General features: G+C 49.1%; 1 protein-coding gene across 1 annotated transcript in view; it reads right to left on the bottom strand.

Moving 5' to 3' along the window:
* The window catches only part of NHSL3 (NHS like 3), a 54,922-nt gene extending 40,893 nt beyond the window's left edge, over positions 1-14,029 (bottom strand). The window contains exon 1 of the mRNA XM_081924189.1: positions 13,650-14,029. Within this exon, the coding sequence (XP_081780315.1) occupies positions 13,650-13,887 (238 nt within the window). The 5' untranslated portion in view covers positions 13,888-14,029. The remainder of the gene's footprint in view (positions 1-13,649) is intronic.
* Positions 14,030-18,374: the final 4,345 nt, after the last annotated feature.

Genomic DNA, 18,374 nt, shown 5'->3' with positions numbered 1-18,374 from the left:
CCTTCTGCACCCTGCAGATTAACAAAATTATTTCACAAACACTTGGAAACTATTTAAGCAATTAAGGCTGAGGCCAGCAACAGTGTGATTAGTAACAGCTGAAGGAACCAGGAAGCCTTTCTAGCACAGCATGCAACTGAACCCTACAAAATAAATGGCATTTTGTCACACATCACCTTGTCACCAACATCTCACATCTCTGCATTCTTCCTATGCGTCCTGGTTGCTTAATAGACTGATGCAGCTAGAGACAGTGCCAGGTAGGAGTGGAGTCTCCATTACAGGCCCATCTCAGCCTCATTGGGTGGTTTCATTTGGGAAAGCCACTGCTATCTTAGGAATTTAGCATGCTGTCATATGCCTAGCTAAGCCAATGGTCCCTCTGAACCCAGAATTGTTCTCTACCTCTGAGCCAGGATCCCTTTAGCACTGTTACCTGATGACCAAATTAGATGTGACTTAATTGGGCAATTAATGACTTAATAGTGCAATTAACATGCACTACAGTGGTACTTCGGGTTACATATGCTTCAGGTTACATACGCTTCAGGTTACAGACTCCGCTAACCCAGAAATAGTACCTTGGGTTAAGAACTTTGCTTCAGGTTGAGAACAGAAATCGTGCTCCGGCAGCGCGGCAGCGCGGCAGCAGCAGGAGGCCCCATTAGCTAAAGTGGTGCTTCAGGTTAAGAACAGTTTCAGGTTAAGAACGGACCTCCGGAACGAATTAAGTACTTAACCCGAGGTACCACTGTATTGAGGTATTTTTACAGAAAAGTAAACAGCAGCCAAGCAATGGAGGGTGGGAGAAGAAATTGCAGCATCCGACCCTTGCAAATTAGGGAGAGTTAAACCCTTTCTCCTTGAAACAGTCTCAGTGAAAATGCTCCCTCTCCACATTTTCCGACTTAATGCTAAAAGATACAACTCTTTCCCCCAGCCTTTGACAGCTAAAACATTCAGTTTTGTGGGACTCACCTATTTCTGCTGAATGTATACTCTTCTGTTCATCTGGAATGGTTTTTCTTCTTTTTTATCATTGTAATGGTTTTATAGTAACTATTTTTTGAACTGCAAGTTATATTGTTGTGACCAACCCTGCAGCTTCATGGCAGGTAAGAAATCTGATAGATGATAGATGATAGATAGATAGATAGATAGATAGATAGATGATAGATAGATAGATAGATAGATAGATAGATAGATAGATATAGATGCTGATTTATTATATCCTGCTCTCACCTGCTGTTTCATGTTCACTTGAAGCCACAGCTGGCCCAAGACATTTTGCCGCACTTTGCCTAACGACCAGGCCGGCTCTGCTTCAGGCTGCCTTGGAATGAAGTGGAGCACTGATCCATCTGGCGATCCCTGCTCCGCTTAGCATAGACTCTCTAGGCTCCCTAGCAGGACTCTTCCCCTTTCCCAGGGGACTCTGCCACTGAGCTGTGCCCTCTACCACTTTGTGCCCAGCTCTGATGGATTTTCCCCAGCCCTGCTGCTAGGCATCATTTGGTCTAGGAATGGCCTGGAAACCAGGCCAAGTGTGCTGTGCTGCTCCCCCACCCCACTGATATTACACAGTAAAGACAAGGGGTCCACAACTGATGCAGGCGGTGCCACTGTGCCAGGCAGATCAAGAAGCAGGAGCCTACCTAGAAAAACCGAAAAAAGAGCCCTAGCAGATTAAGGGGGCGGGTATCTAGTTCAGCATCCTGCTCTTTCAGTGGTCAACCAGATTACTAAAGGGAAGCCAAAAAGCAGGACTTGAGAGCAAGGGTACTCTCCCAACTTGTGCATCACAGCAACTGGCGTTCAGAAGCATGCTGCCTCCAACAGAACTATCATCAGCGCTCGAAATTCGCCTTCACCATCTGGAGGTGCTTGCCTGGGGATCCTTGGATCCTGACTGTTCTCAGATACTGACAACACATCCTGTAGAATTCTATTTGTTATATTTGATCAGAAAGAATTTCAGGAGCCAAAACGTCATATTGAAAAATACGACTTTCGAGATGTCTGGCCCAAAAATGACAACTAGGCATTCCGTTTTGGTGACTGCAACCCTGGTTTAATGAGCCATTTGGCGTCTAGCTAATATATCTGACTTTCTAACACTGGGTAGCTTGGCCAGTGTTCCTCAGAAGAGGAACTGTATGGAAGCAGAATGGCCCTTTTCTCTACAGTACTTGCTTGCTTGAGTCATCTGGATCTAGTCGCTTTGCAGATGCTTTGGTATGCCATTTGTGGCCTGGATTATGGGAGTCAAATCTCGGGGCGGAGGGGGTGGCGTTGATGCCCATAGGCATCCTGCCTTTGGACCAAGCTTACAGGTCTCTTTCATCCCTTGTGATTCAACGAAGTAACCTCAAACTCTCTTTAAATTTCACACCCACTCAAATTCCCAGGCATTCCTAGTACAGGAAAAGAGACATGAGCTTCAAACTAGCACTGCTCTGTGATGAAAATGAAGTGCACACAAGACCATGTATTTCAATGCTTGCAGGTTTTGCAGCAATGCAATGTCAGATCCTGTGTGTGTAAATGCACAGCTGGGGTCCCATTTGTTGGGAAAGTAATTTTTCAAAGTTGGCTGAATTTTCACTTCCGGGTTGTGTAACCCGTCATTCATGAAAGGGTTAAGCGGACTGTACCCTTCCTTTTTGAGGAGCCAAGAGATGGCAAGGATACTATTTATTAACAGAAGAGAGGAACTCAGCCAGGTAGCTGTAGGGGAAAATGCAGTTTAAAAGCAGCAGTTGGGATGGATGTTTGTATAAACAGGGAGGGTCCCCGACTGTTTCAGACTTTTAAAAATAAAAGTTACCAGGAGCCTGCCTAAAGGAGGGAAGGGAAGATACTTCAACAGCACAATGTTATGCATTCTCTCATCTTGTGCACACCGTATGAGACACACACTTAAACCACAGGGATCCCACAAAAGAACCCCGGGAAATAAAGTTTGCAAAGTGTGTTGGGAATTGTAACTCTGAGCAGAAACTACAGTTCTCTGGATTCTGTTATGGAAGCTTTCTGCTTACTTGTTTCCAGGTAAGGATGCCCAGGCCAAGGAAGGAATGGGGGGGAAAGCAGGGAGCAGCTTTTCTTCCCACCAACTGACTTGTGGAACTCCTTGCCACAAAATAACAGCCAAGCCAAGAGCTCCGCTTGCTTTTAAAACAAAAAGAACCCGAACACAGATACAAGCACCAACAGCCTCAGTCTGGGCTCCCTATTATAACCCAGGGTTGAGCTGTGGAAGGAAGAGGCATCTGTGCGCACACATGTTTTCTGTTTATTAAAACAGACCAACTCTTCCTTGCAATTGCAGCCCGCGAGGACAAATAAATATGCAGTTGCAAGCTGCTAAAACAACAAAAACCACAGTGAAGACTTTGGGAAACATTAACAATGGCTCTTCTCTTTGGTCACAGAAGCCCAATTCTAACTGACAGGCACAAAGAGGAACTCCTCCTTCATGGACAAGTTTGTTTCATTATGACAACTCTGCACTGCACAAATGCAGACTGCTGTTTCTTTTCTGACAGCTGGCACCTGTGTGAATTCCCTAGCTGGTCTCCAGAGCACAGAGAAATCAGATATAGTTTGAGGCAGTCACGCAGAAATCTTTTTTTTTTAATTGCCCCTGTCCTTGGCAACCCAGGCACCCTCCAAATGTTGTTGGACTACAACCCTCATCAGCCATAGGTCAGCACACCAGCTTGCAGTCCAACAACACCTGGAGGGCGCCAGGTTGGCAGAGGCTGCTTTCACACTCTGTGCAACATGACGGCGAGGAATTTTTTAAAGGAGTTTTCCAGCTCTGGCCTTCCCCCAATCTCAGCTCGCAGCGGGTAGAGAGGTCAAGAAAAGATTCTGTAATCAGCATGGCCTTTAATCAATGGCATCTATATAAATATACAAATTACAAAATTACAGCGAAGGTGCCTTTTAAACCATCCGTTGACAAATTGCACCAATTAATTTGTTAAAGCTTGCAGGCACAGTCAGAGTGGATGGATGTGTGGATAACACAGGATGCTGGAGCAATCATTAAGGAGGAGGGGGCAATTCAAGAGCCATCGTATGGTGGTAGGGAGAAGACTTAATGCAGCCTTTCAGATGCTTTTGGACTACAACTCCCATTAGTCCCAGCCAGCCATTAGGAAAGGCTGTTTTAACATACGAAGCAAGGGAGATGTCTGTGTGAGGCTCTGGGAGTCCTACTGCAGTAGATAAAGGTAAAGGGACCCCTGACCATTAGGTCCAGTCGTGACCAACTCTGGGGTTGCGCCGCTCATCTTGCTTTATTGGCCGAGTGAGCCGGCGTACAGCTTCCGGGTCATGTGGCCAGCATGACTAAGCCACTAAGTGCTTTCGAACTGCTAGGTTGGCAGGAGCAGGGACCGAGCAACGGGAGCTCACCCCGTCACGGGGATTCAAACTGCCCACCTTCTGATTAGCAAGTCCTAGGCTCTGTGCTTTAACCCACAGCGCCACCCATGTGCCTACTGCAGTAGATAGGTGGGAACAAACTGGTCCCAGGAAATCACCTGGCCCAGCACTTGAGAGCTTTCTTCTTAAGAAAAAAGAAAGAGCACAAGCACCAGACAAAATTTCACCAAGCACTTCATGCGTGAACACGCCCTGCGAGTCTTCAGAATGGGCAGCTTAGCCAAGAAATCCTGTTTCATGCCTGGCTTGTGGGCAGACGGCCTTGCTGGGATATTTTTGTGGCTCTGCGCCACATACCTGCACTTACCCCCCTGCCTGCTGTATTCATTAGTCCAGAATAGGAAGCATTGCACTTCCAAGGAGAGTGGGCTGCCCTTCAACTGGACGCCAAGCCCCACCAAGCCAGGAAGCTCACTGGGTGACTTCAGCCCCGCTCTCCCCCTGCCTAAGCCTACTCCATGGAGTAGATGTGAGGAGGATACAATAAGGTAAGCCCAAGTATGTTGGAAAGCGAGAGAGGATTCTTTCACCAGCTTCGGCTAGTATCCCAACTATGTCCATTCCTTGACCACATGCACTGCTAATATCAAAACTGGATTACTGCAAGGCACTCTATGTGGGGCTGCCCTTAAGGTGGGTCCAGAGGCTGCAACTGCTGCAGCTTGCTTAACGCAGCACCCTAAGCCCCAACATGCAATGCCTTTGCTAAACAAATTGCACTGGCTCCCAGTATGCCACTGGACCGAGTTTACTTATTTGCTTTTGGTACACAAAACCTCTATTGCCACAGTACATATTTTAAGCCCTTGGAAAACGCCTTAACTGCCCTGAATCTCAGCCAGGGAACTATAGTTCTAGGCCAGCCTTCCCCAACCTGGTGCTCTCCAGATGGACTGGACTATAACTCCCATCAGCCTCCGCCAAGGCTGGGGGAGGCTGTTCAGTGCAGAGGGTCCTGTCCTGGTGGCCTGAGTGGGGGATTGAGCCTGTGCAGCAGCAATAAAGCTCCAGGCAGTGCCCTCCCCTTTCTGCACAAAGCTGAGCATAACACCAGTACATGTGGTGGAGGGAGGGAGGTGTGACATCTAAATCGCTTTCAAACTGGTTTGAATTTCAGCATAGAGGCCCTTTACATATTTGTGGAGCCAAGGCCCTTTGCAATGATCCCTCTTGGGTGCCTAGAGCAACAGGTGTCTGGTCTTGGCTGAACCACAGTGGTAGGGTCTAGTTCACAAAGGGAAACAAACAAACAAAAATGGCCCTTGAGAGTTGAGGGTAGATTTTTCAACACCTGGAAGGCCCAGCTCCATCAGGTAAAATCCACACCCCAGCCTGTAAAAAGGGAGCAAGAGGGCCATGCCTTGTAGAGTATCCTGCAAACTAGATGCAATATACAGAAAGGAGGAACAGAAGCAATTAAAAGGGGCAAAGCAGCTGCCCTTTCCTTAGCAGTGCTGGTGACAAGCTGAATTGTGTGCAAGGATCTGAGTTCAGTTCAAGGTTGAGCAGCAAACCAAGGTTGTGTCAGCAAGCTCAGCCAGACCGTCACTCTGCAAACAGGCAAAGTTGTTGCCTGGGGAAGCAGCACATGGCAACATCAGTGGCATTGGGTTTCTGCAGATTGTTGTTGTGAGCTTAAGGGCGGGCTTTCCTTGGGAAAGGAGCAGAGCAAGGGGAACACCACTCAGCCCCATGCTTTCTAGGCATAGAACAAGAGGAAGTGTTGATAACACGCTCTCATTAAATGTATATCCTGGGAAGGGATGCTACTTTTGCATGGAGTCAATCCTAGGTCCATTCCATCCATAGGCTTTTTGGGGATTGAAAACATTTACACATACTTCTTCCCCTAAAATATGTATTTTGTATTATTTTCCCCCACCCACCCATATGAAATAGGCATTTTTGTGCACTTTTGAACCGGAACTACAAAATTCAGAGAAGGGTGTAATCCAATGGACAGCTGTGTTCAAGACTAGCATATTAGGTTGGTTTGCTTCAAAATGTGGGCCAAATTGATTTCTCTTCCATTTCCTACATTTCAGACGCATCTCTTAGTGTGGATACATACCTAGTGCCTGTCTTGCCAGACAGAAGACTGAGAACAGAAGAGATATCAAATCAAGGAGCGGGAACATAAATGTAAGCACCAGCATCATTTCAAGAGCAGAGAAGTCAGCATGAAGCTGAAATTCTCTCTCTGCCAACCTTTCCCAACCTGGTTCCCTCCAGACATTTCGGACTCCCATCAGCCTCACCCAACATAGTCATAAAATGCTAGGGGCTGGTGGGAGTTGTAGTCTGAAAGATCTGGAGGGCACCAGGTTGGGGAAGGCTGGTCTACACCCTCAGCTGGAAACCTAATGGTCCTCTTGCCATCTGGGCCATCAGCCGCCTCCTGCTGTAACTGCTGGCAGTGGCCAGCCTGACCGCCATCCACATGCGGCAGATCCAGTCCCCACCTGAGCACAGGCAGCTTCAGCCACGCTGCCCAATAGTGGAATGCACTGCAGCACCCCAAATTACATGAAAGAAACTAGTAAAAACCTAATAATAACCATCTCAATTTTTATAGGTCTTTCACTCTACTGTCAGAAGGCGCTATAAACCAGTCCCCAAGTTCCTGCCCAGCTGGAAATGCACTGGAAGGCCTTGCCCCCCACCACAACACAGAACGTGACCAACCCAAGGCCACGTGGCCGGCAGTCACCATCGCCCTGGGAAGCTCATCTCCTAACTAGGCCATGGCAGCTTCTGAGCCCTGCCTGGTAAGGAGGTGAGCGGCTTCAGCAGCCGGAGCTGAAAGGGTTGAACAGGGTGTGGCTCTTCCGCGTTATGCTTCTTGAAACCAGAGAGTATGTTGTGATGACAGACTTTGGTGATTTCATCCAGCAGCAGCAGCAGCTCATGGGAATCGTAACAAGCCATCTTGCGTGGCTGAAAGAGGGCAAGGAAAGAACCCCGATGGCTGTTTCCCTCTCGCCTACGTAATCCTAAATATTTCCACCGGCAGATCCTTCTGCCCACATGTTTCAAGCGCTTTTGGTTGTTCAGGAGGCATCCAATTTGAACCCAATTTGTTTTCAAGCAGTTGTCCCTCTTTATTTTTCATCTAACAGATTTGTAGACCACTTTTCAGGAATCCACCCCTCCCCCCACACCTAAAATGGCTTGTGAAGAAATATAAGCCTGAATAAAATCAAAAATACAATACTAAAATCAACTAAAACCAACATTTGTTTCAGGGCACTACTAGAAAATACGGTAATTTTGGCTTCTTCTTTTTTTTGGCATTTCCTTGCCAAGAGGTCCAACAGTTCTAGAGACCATTTGTGGTCATATTGACCTTAAAAACCCCTCTAAGCCTGGGGTCTGTAGGATCCCCTCCTTTCACATGTGCCACTGAGCCGGTAAATAACAGCTTCAGGATCCCAGCCTTGAGTTCCATCACTTCAGGAGGCCAGGTGAGTCTCAGGAAGCCCTTCTTCCAGTGGTCTCAGGGCTTTGGAATGGTCTCCCAGAGGCAGGATGTATAGAAACGTACATATTTTGAGAAACTAGTGTGGTTATTTACACCCACCTAGAACAGCCATGATTCTGAATTTGCGGCCTGTGCAACACACAGCCCTGCTCCCCATTGCAAAGCTATGCTTCAGTCACTCACTCCATCCAAACCAACAGTCTGACCACGGCAGCAGCATCCCTCTGTCCCACCAAAGAGGTGTGCTTACATCTTCAAAGATGCAAGAAGAGCCTGGATGAGGCTGTAGCCCAGGCATAGGCAAACTCGGCCCCCCAGATGTTGTGGGACTACAACTCCCATCATCCCTAGCTAACAGGTCAGGGATGATGGGAGTTGTAGTCTCAAAACATCTGGAGGGCCAAGTTTGCCTATGCCTGCCATAGCCCTATCCAGCCCAGCATCCTTTTTCCACAGTGGCCAACCAGATGCTTCTGCTTTTATGAAGAAACTGAGCAATAAATAATCCCTGAATCTGCAGGATGTTCTGGCTTCACTTCTAAGCATTAGGCAGGTGCTCCAACAAGTGACTGCCTGCTAGAGATACCCATGTGAAGCAGAGTGCACATCAAATTATAAATTGCAATATAAGGGTTATAGTAAGCATAGTCCTTACATTGCAGGGGGGAGGCAGGCAGGCGGGCAGGGGACTGGATGCCTTAAGTCATAGAATCATAGCTGGAAGGGTTCTATGAAGCCTGAAGGCCATAGAATCATAGACTCATAGAATGGCAGAATTGGAAGGGATCCTGAGGATCTAGTCCAACCCCTTGCAATGCAGGAATCCTGCCGACAGCTACCCCTGGGTGGACTCGAACCACCAACCTCTGGCCCACGAGCAGAGAGCTGTTTTCCCTAGTATTAGACCAATCTGATCCCCTCCTGATGTTTCGGATTACAGCTCACATAGGCTGTGGCTGATAAAAATGAAACACCTGGAGGGCACCAGGTTGGGGAAGGCTGGATTAGACTCGGGATCAGAGTGAAATGGGTCCCTCTTAAGGGTAGGACTGGGGGGGGCAATGATTTCTGCACTAACTGGACAGTGAGCCCCTTCAGCATGCTTCCCTGTAACTCTAAGCCCTCCAGTGCCCATGTACAAATATTGAAGAGGGCACCAGCAGTAAAGAAATGAGAGGTCTGTACAACTGCATTTGCTATCATGCAATAGCACTGAATCTTAAGGGCTGTGACTTCTCTGGCCTTTTCCTGGGGAAAACTCTAGCAAAAGTGCTGAGATTCGATATTTGGAAATTGTGCCTGTAAGAGGGTAGAGAAGCAGAACTCAGAAGAAGAGGCAGAGGCAGGAATTGTGCGGATGGGTGGTGAACTACCATAGGAAGCGAAACTGCAGCCCACTCACTTTGAGGTTTCTAAGCTGATCCAGAGAAAAGTACGCCTGTCTTGAGAAGGTCAAACGCACATCAGGGCAAGTCTGCACATCATGGTAAGCCCTGGTGTATGGCTTATTGGGATCAAGCAAGCGGATGGTGTCCACTGCCCAATCCCTCCTTCCAATCACAAGCAAGAGTAACAGTCAGAAGTCTTGGTGTGGTGTTACTTCCCAACAGAGTGAGACTGTGGTTTGCATCTCCCTAAAGCAGTTTTCTTGGGATCCCAGATGTTGCTGGACTTCAACTCCCATAAAATTATCTTATCTATTTTTTATTTAACAAAATGTATATGCTGGCTGATCATAATAAAACCTCTGAGGGGTCCTAGTCTGACACTCTAACCACTACACTACCACGCAGCTCAATCCCAAAACACCAAAAGCCAAGGTACGTTCTTAAGGCAGCAGCACCTTGCTGACGTTTATCAGGTCTAGGACTGGTCAGTGCCTGGATGGGAGACTGCCTGGGAACCTCATGTACATAAAGCTCTGCGGTGGGAGAAAGGCAGGATATGCATTTTAAGAAAAATAAATACTTGCAGTATTGCTATATTCAAATGAGGCCATTCATTCCCACAATGCTCACTGCCCACGAGAAGGTCTGGCTTTCAAGAGGGTCTGTCAGAATGGCCTCCTCAAGAGAGCTCTTGGAGCTGATGGAGACCTGTCAGAGGAAGCTGCTGCTCACCTGTGTTACTGTCCTGGAAGGTTTTTACTCTTTGATTTACAAGGATCTGATGTGTGCTGTTTTTATATATTGTAGTGAGTCGCCTCAAGCACAAGAGAGACAGGAGCCATAAAAAAGATAAATTTAAGGCACTTAAAGTGACTATCTGCCTTTTCTAGGGGATGTTCACAAAAGTATCTCATTTCAGACTTTTCCTCAGTAAAGCCTCACGGATCTCACACACAAATGTCAGATTCCCAACTTCTTGCAAATACAATCGCAGCCCCGCGTACAGATCCACAACCAGAAGACAAGGGAATAAACTGAACCTGGTCCTCTCAAGGTAACCCATTGTGTATTTTGAAAACAGGCTCCTCTCAAGAGACTTCTATTCTTCAAACTGAAGCAGCAACTGGGGTCCTAGGTGCTGAGCCAAAACAGCAAAGGGTGCCCATCACTTGTAAGCTTCCTGGGGCAGGGAGGAAGGGGGCATCTGGCTGCCCACTGCTGGGAACATAAAGCTGCACTAGCTGGACTTTTGGCCTGACCTAGCAAGCCATCGCTTCTGCACTGCAGCCTTTCCCCATATTCTCCAAACCTCTGGTCATGGTAGATGTTCTTCTTTGGATTCTTTCCAGCTTCTCTCATGCCATTCTTCAGAGTTCAACAACCAGTATTCAGCTCAGTTCTGCATTCAGAGTTGAACATGGTACCCTGGTGCCAAGTGGAGGGGGACCAGGAGAGGACTTCCATGTCTCACTCATGTTCCACACCAAGATGGTGCCTGTTTGCTTTGGAAAGGTGCTACAGTGCTGGTTCACGATCACCTTGTCCCTTGGGCTTTTTGTCTGCCTTGCCAGGGTTGAAAAGCACAATAGCACCTGGACAAGGGGACAAAGAAGCAAGCAGCTCAAGGGCTAAGGCAGGTTGGACTCCTGTATTTTAGGGGGTTGGACTAGATGCCCCTTGGGGGACCCTTCCAAGTTCCAACTCTACAATTCTATGATTGTGTGAAAAGACTGGAGTAGCTCTCCAGGGGCTGGAAGCCAACAGACACATGGCAGGGGATGGGCAACACTGGAAGGGAATGGGCAGATAATAGTGCAAGTTCACACTGAGAGCACATCGTAGGTCTCTTAACATGAGCAGGCTGCCACTACAAGAAAAGAAGTGGGTGGGGCTGAGTAAAGCAAAAGACCACCCAGACAAGGCCAGAGTTCCTCTGAACCAAGCCGGTACCAAGAGAAGCTTCTGGGTTGATGGGTCTGAAAAGTAGCTGCCCATCCCTCTTTGGCCAAGAGGCTTCCTGAGCTCTTTAGAATGCCACATCTGCCAGAGTGCCAGGACAAAACCAACATCCAGCTGCTTATGATGTCATGGACACAGGGCTATCAGCATGCAGAGTTTGGCAATGTCACAATTAAGCATGCCTCCCTGGGTCAGCACCACAGGTACACACCCATTTCCCAAAAGGTTTTCTTCTGATTCTAAAGGGTGGCGATGGCAGCAGCCCAGAGGATGCCCCCCCCATCCTCAGAACAGTGGTTTAACCTGGCCAGAGTAGGAGGAGTCTCCTTTCACTTGCTTAAATGCTCCATTGAGACATTGCTCTAGGTTTATCAGTGTAGTTATTATTACTGTTTATGCCACTTGTGGCATCTGTGACACAGATTGGCTACCCAGGAGTCTGGTTCACTCCAACTCAGCACAGGCATGTTCACAAAGACCAACCATGCCAACACATCGTGTGGAGTTTTTCTGCACCTCTTCACTCCACATCAAAGTAAATTGGGGAGGAGGCGCTTCCAACACAGTACAGCAGCCTCCTTCCTTTGTTTCCCACCAACCTGGGTGTACATCACAGTGTGCACAGGGGAGAAACCGTTTGGATGTATGGAGAGAGCAAAGAGCTTCACCAATAGTGGAAACCTTAGAAAACATCAACAACATGCACAGGGGAGAAACTATGTTGAGATTCCTGCATTGCAGGGAGTTGGACTAGATCAATGTTTCCCAACCTTGTGCCTCCAGCTGTTTTTGAACTACAACTCCCATCATCCCTGACTAGCAAGACCAGTGGCAAGGGATGATGGGAATTGTAGTCCAAAAACAGCTGGAGGCACAAGGTTGGGAAACACTGGACTAGATGACCCTTCCAACTCTGCAATTCTATTATTCTTTAAAAAACCCAAAAAAAACCCATAGTGGAGACAGGCTCAGGGTGGGGCCAGAGCCGCAGTTCAGCTTGTGCAAAACAGCAGTGCGGACTGGGGAAGCATCTGGAGCTGCTCCAGATTTCTCTCAGGATCTCTGACCTCATGAGTCAGAGGGAGAAGGAACATGCCCACTGAACCAGCAACAGCCTTGGGTAGAAATGGAATTTGCAATGGGGGCGTAGGTGGGGGCGGGTAGGAAGGAGAGGCCCACACCTCATGCTGCTAGAAAGAACGAGCTGGCTGCAATTGCCCAGCCCCCAGAAGAACCAAATGCAGTTCTCTCCCTGCAAATACACACACAGGTTACCCAAAACTAGGACCTGCTGCACTCCGTACTGACGGAAAGACACTTTTGCTGCTGAAGAGGAAAGTCAAAATGATGACCCACAGCTCCAAACAGGCACTCTTTAAAATAAAAAGATGGAGATGGGGACAGGAAAATCCCCCTGGGAGGTAGCACAGGGGGCCACGTCTCAGATTGTTTTGTGCCATGCTGCAGATTCCCTGCCCCTTTCCTCCTTCTTAAAACTTAAAAACACACACATTTTCTCTCAGTCGTGGTGGTGAGTGCCATGCAGGTGAGAGCCCAGCCACTGGCCATCTTAACTTGCCCAGGGGCACTCTGCACATTTATGCAACTTTGTGCCCTGAGCCTGTGCCCAAGTCCTCGAAGCGCCACCCACACCTGTTTCAAGCAAGGCAAGGAGGGAGTGGGTTAAGTTGGCATGAGGAAGTAAGTCAAAGAATGGCGGAAGGCTGGTCAGAATGGCATTATAAAGGCTTGCCTGGGGATTTGTTGGCAGCCCACTCAGCCATGGGCTATAACTGGGGCCTGGTTTCAGTAAGGTGGGGCAGAGTCATGGATCATGTGAAGGACTGATAAAGCAGGACAAACGTCTCAGGAAGGGAAAGCAACTTTAGGCAACTTGGGCTTCACCTTGGAATCGATTTTCAGTTACATGGAGCGGACTAGGAATGGGCGACATATTTACTGTAACACTGTTCACGTGCAGAGCTAAAGCAGTTGAACCCAGCTCTATTCTCTAAGTACAACCTTTGGCAATAATTCAGAGCTTCGTCTAGGCCAGGAAATCACAGGGGCCGAGTCCAAGTTAGCACGCGATTTCCGTCCAACGGCGTATCCCTTGAGCATGCGGAAATATTCATAAAACAGAGTCTAGCTAACCATGTGCAGAGCGCCTTCCCGCCGCCACCGTGGAAGCACGACCAGCCCCAGGCCAGGGCTTGGCTCGGGCTGGCACTCGCCCCAGCTCCACCCTGGCAAGTGTGAAGCAAGACCACGGGAAGACCCGTTAAGCATGTGCAGAGCGCTCTTCAGACCCCTCCCGCTCCGCAGCTGGGATCCGGCTAGCGACCCGCGCTGCCGCCGCGCCTTACCTTTGCCCTTGTGGCGCTCGTCGTGCTTCTTGCCCTCCGCAGGGGGCGCGCCAGGAGGGCCCTTCGGCTTCTTCTTCCGCCTGCCCCGCAGCCAGCTGAAGGCCCTGCGCAGGCTAGACGAGCCGGACTTGGGCTTCTTCTTCTTGGGGGGTGAGGCGGCGGGGGAACCGCCTCCCTTCTCCGCGGGGATCCAGGTGTCCTCGGCGAGCGCCGCCGCAGGTGCGCTCTTCCCGGACATCTCCCTGGCGGGCGGCCAAACGTGGAGAAGACGCGGGGGGCGCAAGACGGCCCCGCCGCAGCCGCCGCTTGCTTTCCGGGGGTCACTGGCGGCGGGGAGCCGGTGCCGCCGCCGGGTTGGCCATGGGAGGCCCCCGCTTCGCTACACAGGACGCCCTGCCTCTTTCTCCCCTCCGGAGGGGGGCCCAGCGGCTGCGCCCCGCGCTCCCGCCCCAAAGTTTCCCCGACGCGCCGCTTCTCCCGCTCTCGGGCCCCGGGAGCCTCTCCCGGCTCCGCCGCGCCCCGATGCCCGCCCCTCGTGCGCGCGTCCCCCGCTCGGCAAGGCGCAAAGGCAGCCGCCGCCGGGGAAAGTTTCTCCCGGACGGGAGGGCGTGTGGGGTGGCCGGGCGGGGCCTGCCGAGCGCGCCGGGGTGTGGAGAGGCTCCCCTCCTCCTCCGACACTCCGCCTCCGCGCCGCGCTCGTTGCAGCTCGCCGCCGCCGCTCCCGTTTCCAGCTCGGGGACACACGCGCCTTGGCGAGGATGGGGGCCCTCCCTTGTCTAGGTGAGTGAGAGAGGGAGACCCGAGAGGTTTGGACTTGGCAAAGGGCGTGGGGTATGCGGGGGGCTGGCCGGGCTTCTGCCTGAAAGGAGATCCCACGCTTCCATTCAGTCCCGGGACCTATTTTCCATACCAGAGTCTTAGCCTCTGCCTATGAGGAGTTTCCACGCCATTCAGCCCCGGAGTCTATTTTCCATACCAGAGTCCGGCTCTTAGATTCTGTAGGAATCAAGACGAAAGTGCAGTTGAGCATGTGCAGAGGTAAGCCTTGAGTTTTCACCGCAGTTCTAAAATGTGCCTAAAGATCTCTGTCGTCTTAGACTAAAAGTTCTACTTTTTTGGTCTGTACTGTAATTAGCATACTGGGCACCCTCCATGGAAACTCTCTCTAATCCTGCATGCACACACCTCTGATGCAGCCAATTTGTGGCAAATTCCATGCTAGATGTCTGTAGCACCATCACAAAATAAAGGGGGGATTTCACAAAGTAATATTTCTGGTGATCACCAATGACCCTGGGACCCTTAAGGCACCCCAAGAGGAAATGATCCAAACTCTGCCTGCTCTGTTGCTGTGCCATTTGACTCCCATGTGTTCTAATTCCTCCATCAAAATGGTTGGATCCAGAAACATCTTATCTAGGGATACATAATGGGCCCACCTTGTGCTAGTGGAAACCACTTGTCCTCCTCATGCTTCCAACTACCATGCCAATTCTTTCTGGGTATGAAAGGAAAGCTCAGATAGCCAGTGACTAGCAGAAGACTGCAGCTACTAGAGCCAATGTCTGTTCACCGAAGAGAATAATGTGTGCCTGCCAGGGCCAGGCATGTAGAAATGGCATCCTAGCCCATGAGGGGTCAACCTGTGGCACAGAGAGTGTGAAGGGGCACCAGCCTGGCTGGGCATAGTCTTTCCAGTCCTGCACTGCTGGTGCCTGTTTCTCATCTGGTCAAGATGCATGGGATGCCTGTGTGCTGTGGGGAGCACTCTGTCTCCATCCTATGGGCAAGACTGGTAGAAAGACTGGCCACTGTGGAGCAGAGCTGGTCGTCTTAATCACAGGCAGCTGCACATACCTTCAGTTGCAAAAGCTAAAGGGGCTATGAGTTACACTGTTATGGCTCCAGCCAAGGTGTCCTTAAGCTTGTGATCCTGACTCAAGCAGGGAGGTGGGCTAAATGGTCTACCATGCCCAAAAAAACCCTTGATGATTCTGTTATCTTTCACAAAGAATTCCTACCACCCTCAGCAAGCAACAACTCTCTAGGTTCTTTGAAGAAAACCATGGACTTTGGACCACTCCTTTAGTTGTCTACAGTCGACATGCCCTCCGTTTCCCATTCCTGTTCTTTGTCTAATCATTCAGGATAAAAAAATAAAATGGAACAGCTTCATTAAGCCAACTGGGTTCTCTGTCTTTTTCGTGAACCCATCTATGGGGCTCACCACTCCTATCCTATCCTAAATCCACATTTCCAGGTCAGACTTGCAGCTGCTCTTATCATGCTAACCACACTGTGTGTTACACTTGCCTGATTCCAAACCAGGCCATTGGTCTGCCTAGGTCAGTATTGTCATTTTATTGACACTGGCTGACAGTGGCTTTCATTCCGGAGTCTCAGGCATGGCTCCTTCCCACCCTATTTGGAGATACAAGGGAATGAATCTGGGAGCTTCTACATGCAGAGCTTGTGCTCTGCGACTGAGCAATGGCTGTTCCTGAAGGCAGAGCCAGCCCAAGGCATTTTGGCACCTGAGGCAAACCACAAAAAAGCACCTCCCTCCCAGCCAAGGAAGAAGGGATGAACAAAGCTCTGCATCAGGAACACGGGGGGGGGGAATAAACATCAGCATTGGGGTCTGCTGCCCCCATGTACCCTGCCACCTGAGGCTGTGGCCTCACCTTGCCTCTTGGGTGAGCCCTGCCTGAAGGAAAAAAACAAGGACAGAGTAACGAGCATAATTGTGTAGAGTCAAAATATTGCAGAGTTGTGCAGAATACAATGAAAAACAACAGACAAAAGTGATCTTGTTTTGTTTACTTATAAATAACTTTTATGCCATTTTCATTGCTCTAGGGGTTCATGTGCTTTTGTCGGCTGCTTTTTCATATCTTTGGGGACCTTCTCCTTTGTTTCAGAATGCAACAATGAAGACCTGGTTCAGTAGGCCAGGCTATGGTATAGTGAGAACAGCCAGACTCCCTGAAAGGAACTTGCAGTCACTTTGCTCATCCCCAGCCTTTTTTTCTGCTGCTGTGCCAAGGTGTGGCTTAGCATGTTGTTCAAACCAGGACTTGTGGGTTAAGCTCTCTCCTCGCTAACCATGAGCTGTAGCCAAGTACAAACCTTAACTACCAGTCCCAGTTCAGATGACTCACAGACTAAGCAGCAAAAAGTAGCAGGGAGGACTCTGGGCACCTGCATGTTCGTGCAATCTTGCCAAGTCATAGTTTGGCTTGCCATGTTGCATGAGCCAGCTTGGTCCTTCTATAGGGAGGAAGTCTGCCCTCTGGTTTTGGTGTCTTAACGCAACCTATAGAAGCAGGAACCTCTTCCAGTGCAAGCAAATCTAAGCATGTGGACTGTGGCATAAGTTGGAATTTCTGCAAGACAGATTCATAGTTTCTCAAGTGTATCAACACATTTGCTAACAAACAGGCAAATTGCAAGCTGGCTGGGGAAGGCTGCCAAGAAGGGCTAGGAATGAGAGCTGTGTGTATATGACTCAGCTTCTCTGAGCGTGTGGTTTGCTTCTTTGATGCATCCTAAAGATGCTGTGATGCATCCTATTATTACTGTTTTAAACTGTTTTTAATGTTGTGTTTTATATTGCTGCAACCTGTCCTGGGACCTTTTGGTGAAGGGTGAGTAGCAATAATAATTACTAACAATAATAACTGGTGCACAGCAGTTCTTTTGTTTTTTCACCCTACATTATTTTTCTGTTTCTGGAACTATTGCAATAAATCTCTGGAGCAGGAAGTGGAGAAGAAAACTACGGCTACTGCTTACATATGCACACACCACCAGGCAACAAATGAGGTTCCCCAATAATGCTTCGTGTTAAAAGAGTGCCCCATGTATGTATGTTTGGATGCGTGCACAACATTCCCCTCACTTTTGAACTCCCAAGACATGTGCATAGGAAACACCCCTGGAATGAACACATGTACTTACCATATAAGCACTATGTGAGGCACACAGTCTAGATCTTTTTTTAAGCAAAAGCCTTTTATAGAGAAATCGCTGTTTCTGTACATGCATAAAGCTCCTTTGTCCATTCCTTAATTGAGCAGGATGTTTGGGCTCTTCTTGAAAACAAAGCCATGTTTCTGAGGACTGACACAGCAGCCTGCCTAAATTACTGCAAGCCCTTTGGTAAGTTCAAGGAATGGCCATAAAGTATTGTGTTTGAAAGGAGGTGCTTTGGAAGAGGGACTTCAAGCATCGTCCCATGTCCTTCTGCAGAGAGATGCTGTTCCTCCAACCTCACCTGTACAGAGTGTTGTGATAACAAACCGAACAGAGCATGCAAACCTTTTAAGCCTGTTTCACAGACTTCTGGAAAGGCACACTTCTGCCATTTGTCTCCAGTGCTCAATGTGGGGCACTGTTGGGCATAACTGAGACAGGCTTAAATTTCCCACTTAATTGTTTACCTCCCACTTTGGGCACCATCGGCCTTGGCTTCCCTGGCCCAAATCTCACTCAACACCAACCACCTGTTCACTACAGTCACATATGAACATTTGAAGCTGCCTTATACCACCATTGGTCCTAGCCAGCATTGCTTTCTCTGGCTAGCAGTGATTCTCCAGGTCTTTCCCAAGACCTAAGTGCATAAGGTCCAGGGCCCAGCTTTGGGCCAAAACAGCTCCACATCAGCATAGTACACCAGGGCTGAAAGGTCTGCACTGAGCGCGCAACCACACTTAACCTTTG

The sequence above is a fragment of the Podarcis melisellensis genome (assembly GCF_964234715.1).
Source record: "Podarcis melisellensis genome assembly, chromosome: 8".
NCBI lineage: Eukaryota > Metazoa > Chordata > Lepidosauria > Squamata > Lacertidae > Podarcis > Podarcis melisellensis.
This window is presented reverse-complemented; position numbering and strand designations above follow the sequence as displayed.